The 8406-nt window shown below is 39.1% G+C and overlaps 1 protein-coding gene across 1 annotated transcript; it reads right to left on the bottom strand.

Annotated features, from left to right (window-relative positions):
- Positions 1 to 424: 424 nt before the first annotated feature.
- Positions 425 to 8090, bottom strand: NIFK (nucleolar protein interacting with the FHA domain of MKI67). The gene is made up of 7 exons (XM_077153512.1): positions 7915 to 8090; positions 6767 to 6895; positions 4184 to 4292; positions 3015 to 3226; positions 1835 to 1900; positions 1648 to 1719; positions 425 to 1033 (listed from the first exon to the last, which is right to left on the bottom strand). Exons 1-7 carry the CDS (start codon positions 8017 to 8019, stop codon positions 845 to 847), a joined length of 882 nt encoding a protein of 293 aa, XP_077009627.1. The 5' UTR covers positions 8020 to 8090; the 3' UTR covers positions 425 to 844.
- Between the last annotated feature and the right edge of the window lie 316 nt (positions 8091 to 8406).

Genomic DNA, 8406 nt, shown 5'->3' with positions numbered 1-8406 from the left:
TATAATTTATTTATACACAATTAAAACCAATTCTGTTTAGTATTTTGCACCAGAACACTTAGCCCAGTGTTTAAAGATTTAAGAAATATTGGCTGGAAAATGTGTGTGATGGCAATGGATGTCTTCATGAGTTTAAATCACCTAATATAAAAATACACTTCAAGGGCACTAGAAACTTAAATTAAAAAAGTAGTTCAGAAAGTGAAAAGCTACTATTTTATTTCAAGACTCCTAAGTCCCACTTATATACCAATAAATTACATAAGTGTATTTGCTGGTCACTGTTTGAATTCTGGAATAAAAATCTACACTGATAATAGATACAAATCGTTAGGTATTAATCCATGCTAGCCCCCAAATTAATTTACCACTACTGGCAAAAATGAGTCATAAACACATAAATGAATCTGCATTAACACTTGGATTATGTTCTTCACTCAGCAGTTTAATTTACCTTTCGATTTTAACCATCTGATGTTGAACTCTTTTTGGTTAAATGTCTAACACAGAGAACTACGTAGTGGAAAGAAAGACTGGTAGTCTTCATTTGGTAGTCATAACAAAGGTGGTACTTTAACAATTATGAAACCTGCAATGGAAACCAGAGACATCCAACAGAACAAAAAGGCCACGTGAGCCGAGCTGTTGTCAGTTGGTATGCACCTTTATACTCCAGCAGGGGTAGGCAAGCCAATATCACTGATTGCGTTTCTGAAACCAGAGATGTTTTTCCTCTGAAAATCTTGCTAATGGATGCATTTCATTGCACCCAGTACAATTTAAAGAATCAGCCCTAGTAACAAAATCACATTTAGAAGAAACATTATGCATTATACATTCAGAATCACTGTTTGTTTTTTCGTCGTCTTTTTTTCCGTGAACATGCAGGTGTTTGAGTCTCCTGTGTTTCTTCTTCAGTACCAGATATGGGCTGTTTGAAAACTATTTCATTGTCTTCATCATTACCATTCATTTCAGCCACTTCAGATTTTCGTCTCTCCAAAAATGCTGGTGTGCAAACTGGTGTGGAACCCTGGATTCAACAAGATGATTATAGTACATAAATGTGAGATGATACTCGGAATAACTTTACTGAACAATATCACCTCCCTTCTACTTCTATGAACTGTGCTATTACTGTTTTGGGGCTCTTTTATCTTTTGGTGATACAATCACACCCAATAAAGAGCTTAGATGCTCATCAAAGTCAATATGCAAATTCAAAATTAACTGGAACATGCATACTTTCCATTATAGGGTTTTTTGGTGGGTTTTTTTGGGTGCATGGTCTGGGAATTGAACACAGGTCTCCCGCATGGAAGGCAAGCATTTTACCACTGAACCACATGTGCATCCACCATTATAGGGTTTTGAACAGAAAACTCTAAGCTTACATTTATAAATATGACAGCCTTATTTCTCTTTGCTGACTCACTCTGCTGAAAAGGTTAAGAACTGTGATAAATTCATGATAACTTTTGCTAAGATCACTGTTTCTGCTCAATCACCATTAAGGATTTACCAGAATTGTCACAAGCCAAGATTAAATTAGAAATTTTAACAAAGTATTAATAGTTCTCATGTTGCTTTTCATTTTCCAAGTTATTTCTAAACTACTGTGTAAAAGAATAAAGATGTCAATTTTACCTGGCTATCCCTAGTGCTCTCAGGAGTGCTAGGAATTCCTGAAACCTCTTCTTTCTTCTTATTTGGGAAAACCTTAAATGTACAAAGACTTATGAATCTGCATATTTATCAACTACAGTAGTCTTGAATATACTTTGCTATTTCTTTTGCCAACATCTGGCATGAAATATAATAGATAAAATTTTACCTGGCTATTTGTAGATTTCTGAAGAACAGTGTTTGAAGCATTTCTTTTTTTCTCTTTCCGTAAAATCTTTAAATAAACATAAAGAAATTATAAACCTGTATGTCTCTAATCTTTACTCTTCTCACTTAATGTTATATCCCCATACATATCAGTAAAGCCTCTCTAGTTGACTCAACTTTTCCATTTAAAAAGCAAAGCTCAAAAATACAGTGAATGGTCTTCAATAAAGGGCAAAACAACTGAAGTACTGGCAGAAGCTACACAGGTTAAAAGGAAGGCCAAAACCTAGAGCTTGTCATACTGGATATTGGATGAGGAAAGTGGCAGTAGAAGAATGTGAAAAGGCAGTCCTGGAAAAGTCCTGTTTTGGTTAAGTTCAGGATTATGGCAGTAAAATAGGCCTGTTTTCAAGGTTTCTGCCTCAGCTCCTGAATAGTTCATGAGAGTAACAGGCCTTTGCCCAAGGCCTGTGACATGATGTTTGAGTATTATTAAAGACAGCACTTAGGATTTGGGCAAAGAATTAAATCAGGTACTGGGGCCAAATGAGGAACTGTCTTCTAGCCACATCCTAATGACCTAATTCCCGTTTTTCAGTAAGAGACACATAAGGCTCTCCATTAATTCTGGCAATGGCCCTATTTTTTTCCTTTTCTTTTTTTGTATGCTGTATGGCAGGGGTCACATTTCATTCTTTTTCCATGTGAGTATCCCCTTATTGCAGTACCATTTGTTGAAATGTTGTCTGCTTGTTTGTTTTTTATTCTGGGAAGTGCCTGGGCCAGGAATTAAACCTGGGTCTTCTGCATGGCAGGTGAGAATTCTACCACTGAACTACCCTTGCACCCCTGGCATTGGCTCTTTTATATAGCAATCCATGAGCATTACAGTTTTTTGTTACATTAGATCATGAGTTTTACAAATCAGGTAATCTTTTTTAAGGAATTTCCTCTTCTGCATAATGGAGATAATATGATCTGCCGTGAAACCTTTTAGAAAAAACCTAAATGCAATGCAATGTTTCAAAAATTTAGTCAAAACCTAGTATATGATAAGCATTGGGCCAGATATTTTATGTACAATAAGAAAATGTACATATCTGTTTTATCAAGTGAGGTACAACTTCCTCCCCTGCCAAAATAAACACCCACAAAAAAATATTTCATGAAGGAATATTTACCAATGAAGGAAAATCATATTTTATTCCTTTCTGAGCTAATTTCTTCCTGAGTAATTTTTCTTTGTTTTTAAATCGCTTCTCCATCCGTAGTTTTTCTAAAAGTGTCCTTTTCTTATTATACCGTTTCACTGCTGGATGTGATGGCTTTGCAAATGGAACATCCCAGTTTTTGAAAAGTTCTTCATTTACTTTTTCTGGTGCCATAAACTCACCTATATATTTAAAAAATGAAATAAAGTAAAATAAAACAGAAAAAGAAAAACATTTTCAACCAAATGGGAGGGAAGGGATTTCAATAACATAATTTCATGAGTATTATTTGTTCACCACAGACAATAATTAAGATGTGGCTAATCGCTTATCAGCATGATAAGGAGCCAAGTCTACCAGAATGGAGACGAGTCTTCAGGGGAGCAACAAAACCCACAATTTAGGAACCAATTTTCCTATTTTTCTAAGGTCAGATACACATAAGCATTCATCTAACACATGGGTGACCCTTTGAATCCACTTCTCTGTGTAAGCCAATATCATCTAGACTGGTTCTGAAATATAACTTTCTTACCTTTAGTGTCTTCCTATCTATAACTTATTGGTGGGCTCTGGACTGCCCTCAGGGTAAATGCTAAACACCTTAACCTGAATGAAAGGAGACCTTCCGTCTCCTATCTTGCTACTAGCCCTCAACATACGTCAGAGGCAAATATGATTAAGTCAACTCTGGTTTGGCGTTTGCTGTCCCCTCTACCAGAACTGTTCTCAATCTTCGTCCCTGACCCCTTTACTTGGCTCATGCCCATTTAATCTTCCAAGTTTCAATTTAAGTACTTACTTCCTCAGGCAAGGCTTCCACATGCCATTAAGAATGGTTTAAGGGCAGGCCACGGTGGCTCAGCAGGCAAGAATGGTTGCCTGCCATGCCCGAGGACCCGGGTTCGATTCCCGGTGCCTGCCCATGTGAAAATTAAAAAAAAAAAAAATAAAGAATGGTTTAACTTGCCCTGATTCCATCTAGGCATTTAAAAAATGTCCAAATTTCTAGAAAACGCCCTGAAATCCTTCCAGCATTCCTTAAGGGAGCCATTCCAGAGATGAAGTGGGATGTTCAAGCAGTTATACTGTCCTTCTCAGCATCTGTGCCATCTTACAGGCAAGATAAGGGTACTTACACTTCAAGAGCCTTTCACCAAAAAGGTAGTTATTCATGGTTTCTGCAACTATTTTGGCAACATCATCAGACTCGAACTCCACAAAGGCATAGCCCTTGGTATTTCCAGTCTGTAGGTGAAAATCCATAAGAAGTAGACCAATTAAATTCTAATATACTAGTAAAACCCCCAAAGGCCATTAATTTAAACACTGTACACTAATGCAACTATCACATAATATGACAGCTGATTCAACTCACATATTGGAGCCTGGTATGGGAAAAGAAAAAGACACAAAACTGTCTAAACATGCAGCTGATTTTCAGATATTCTAAAATTTTCATTATGTATGATAAATACATGAAGACTATGACTGGGATTTATTCAATAGCATCATTTCTTTGCACGGAAGAGATGTGGTAGGGCCCCCCAGTCCTTCACTTATCATCCGCTTCATCAAAGTAGTACGATGTTTCAAAGAATTCTGGTAATATAATACCCTTTTTCTACGTAAATGAGAAGAAACTAACTCCTTAGTATCTCCCAGCTCATCTATAAAATATTGTACACATTTTCAAATTTATCAGGCTGGGAGCAAGGGAAGGAAACTGTTGGCGTTTTCTCAAAGAAATGTCCTAACTTTAGCATATCTCACCAAACAGATTTTTTCACTGACCTCAGTGGGAAGTGTGTGGGTTCTGAAGCTCAAATGCCCAGATTCTGGAACTGACTCTTACTTGAGTGAGTAACCTTTAAGTTCTCTGAGCCTCGGCTTTTCACTCTCTATAAAATAACTACTATTATAGGTTTGCTATGAAGATATGAAATAATCCACAAGAGCTCAACATGATGTCTATTAAATATTCAATAAAAGTCAAAAATTATTAGTCATGATAACTTGACCCATTCTACAATCTCAATTCCAATAAGAATATGTAGGACAGGAAGAGATTATGAGCTCCAACTCAATCTACTACGACTATAAATTTTTAAAGTGATTTGAAAATACTTTCAAGTGTCAAAAAAAGTATTAATACTTTTACCCAGTAATCCCAGAATGTGGACAGCTCAAGCAAAAAGTTTAAAATTCAGGTGGTGTGGGGAAGATGGTTAACTTTACTATGCAACAGTGCTGGAGACGGTAAATTCTAGCACCTCTCCTCAATGAAAGGACTTTCTATAAGACAACTGGCCTTAAACTCTTCAAAAAAGCCAACGTCAAGAAAAACAAAATCAAGCAGGGAGACAGTTCTAGTCATAAAGACATTTCTGGGACAACTGGGAAAATGTGAAGATGGATGGTATTTTTATATATGACTGTGGGTATGTAGGAGAATGTCCTTATTCCCAGGAAGTTTATGATGAAGTATCAAAGGATAAATGATTATAACCATCTTTTATTCTTCCAAATGGTTCAACTCTACCTATAAATCTACTACTTAAAGAACAAAGATCTGAAGCAAGTATGATATATTGACATCTGATAAAACTGAATGGGGGATACCTGTGAAGTTACTAAATTATTCCTTATTAGACATTTCAGGATGTCTGAAACATTGAAATGTCTCACCCACATAACAACAATGTAACAAGTAGATAAATATTAAAAAGTTAAAAGAAATTCAGGGAAAACTGTTTTTTTTTGTTAGGATGGAGGAAATATCAGGAAACTTTTCATTTAAAAATTTCTTCAATGTTGTTAAGATGCTGTTTTGACAAAATAAATTTTTTAATCTGTGTTTCATGACAACTAGTAGGTGGTACGATGAATACTCTATTTCCTCATATGCCAAAGCAAATATAAATTTTAACTTTTATCTAATATAACTCAGGTGGGATAATGTGGAAAAAATATTTTTAAGAAAACAGGATTCCAACAAAGAGGTGAGTTTGGGTACCACGAACAGAAGTGGGAGGTAGGGGCGCAGAGAATAAAGTGGGTTACTCCTCTATTACTGAAATCAACTACAAAAACCTTTTTCTTAAGGAGATAGACTCAACCTAACAGCATTATATAGTAATTATTGTATGTCTGGCATTGCTCTAATTTATTACTTCTCTTAATTATTGAATAAATACTTCTAGGAAGTCAGTGCTTTATTATTCACATTTTACAGACCAGAAAATGAAAGCATAAAGAAATATAATTTGCCTAAGGTCACACAACTAGCAAGATGAAGAGGCAGGCTTCAAACCCAGGAAGGCTGACTCCAGAGCCTTCACTCTTAATTAATCTACCAAACATTCGCTATTACGAGGATGCTAATGCCAGATGATATATGAACCGGTTCTTCAAAGTGAGGTTCATGTATCTTTGGGTTAGTAGCCACAGGATATAGCTCACTGACCAGGACTGTCAATTTAATTTGAAGATTTGGTGCAAACTGGTTAGTTTTTTTTCTTAACAATAAAACAAATGATTCGTAACAATACTGATTGTGCTCCTGTGGGTTGTTTCAGGATCTAAGCCCCATTCCCTGCTCCCATCACCCTTTGTGTGGGAAGTCTGATAAACAATGATGAGTGAAAATGCTCTGTAAACTGTCAAGGATTATATACACTTGAAAAACAAAAGTAATCGAATTCAACTACAAAAATGTTTACCTTTTTACTTCTGGACAGCCTGAGTCTTGTGACAGTGCCAAACTGGGAGAAATATGCCTGGAGCTGGGGTTCGAAAAGGCCTCGAGGTATGTGGCCCACATAGATTACTCCGGGAGTAAGTTTTTCTTGCTACAGATAGACCAAGTAAACAAAATATATTTTAAATTAAAACAGTGACATTGCAACAAAACTTGCAAAACCCCCAGCTCCAGGTTCAACCGAGATTTAGATTCTTCATCAAAGACGCCAAGAACCTACTCTATGTTTCCACTTATCACAGCTGTAATTGAAGAATTAGCTGGTTAACGTCCATCTCCCCAGTAGAGGCGTCAAGTAGACAGTTGCCTTCTCAGACTTATTTCCCAAAACTGAACACAATGTGCTCAACTCTTTGTTAACTCGTTGGGTGAGCAAATAAATCTTTCAACATGTCATTTTAAATTTACTGCCAAAAGAACTCCGCACAAATGTACTAAGCTTTGCTCCCTTCAATTTTTTACGGCGCTCACTATCCACTCACACCTAACCAAGCAACCACGAGAAGTTTGCTAACGTTCACAACGCAGGCGGACCTCTCAGCCTCTCGGCCACTGTACCATTACTCTCTACACAAACAATTTTTTCCACACGTGGTACCTTATGCTGAAGATCAAATTATAAACCTGATGCCAGGGGCCCTAGTAAGCAAGAGGGACGTGTCAAATATTGTCTTTGAACATCTTCAAAATCAACAATTGTGCACATAAATCTTCTGAACGGTGAAGCATATCTGAGGTCCCATTTTCGAGGACAAAACGGAAGCGTAACGGCTTTAACTACGAATTAATCTGCGGTAAAGGATGGCCATTTCCACAAACTGGCTCTTTTTCCTCCTTGCGTCTCCCCAATATCTGCCCCTTATGTCCACGTAAGGCCTCCGCGCCCAAACTCCACCACAACTTCCGGGCGAGCTGAAACCTCTTTGTCTTGGGAAAGTGGAAACCTCGGCCTACAAGCTCCCGAGGTGGGTCCCTGACTCGGCCGGGCGCTCACTCGGGGAGACGCTGATGGGGACCGAGGTGTGAGGTGCGCCAGGCGCTCTCGGACAGGCACCGCGCAGGGCCCCAGTCTACGCCTCCCCACACAGTCCCGGCTGCTGGACCGCTCACCTGGGTCGCGCGCTGGCGGACATGCGCCACCTGCTTCTGAAATTTGGCCTGCGCCTGCGGGTCCAGGGACAGGAGTGGCTTGGCCGGGCCAGAAACTTCAGCCATGACCGAAGTACACCAGCCGACACACTCCACGCGGCGCTCCCGGAAGCACGGTGCCAGTGGCTGTCGCGAGGCGGAAGCGGAAGCTGCAGGGCGCGGTGCGGGGCGCGGTGCGAGGGTCCGGCCAAGGCAAGCGCGGGCGCCCCCTGCCGGTGCGGCACCGCCTGGCGGTGCTCTCACACCTTCCTTGCGTTCAAAATGGCAGAGGATCACGCCTACTTTTTGCCCGCCAATTTCGAAGGGGAATTAAAAATAATCTCCCAAACAACACCGGTGCCCTTCAGTGCTGGGCACCATTCCGTCACTGATGCTTCTCTTCTTTCGCTCATTTGGTTTCTGAGCCCCTCTTACGTGTCCCTGGGCTACTAATCCTTGGGGTATTTACGGTCT

This window comes from Tamandua tetradactyla, chromosome 3 (genome assembly GCF_023851605.1).
Source record: "Tamandua tetradactyla isolate mTamTet1 chromosome 3, mTamTet1.pri, whole genome shotgun sequence".
Lineage (NCBI taxonomy): Eukaryota > Metazoa > Chordata > Mammalia > Pilosa > Myrmecophagidae > Tamandua > Tamandua tetradactyla.
Note: the sequence above shows the minus strand (reverse complement) of the source record. Positions and strands in the feature narration are given on the sequence as shown.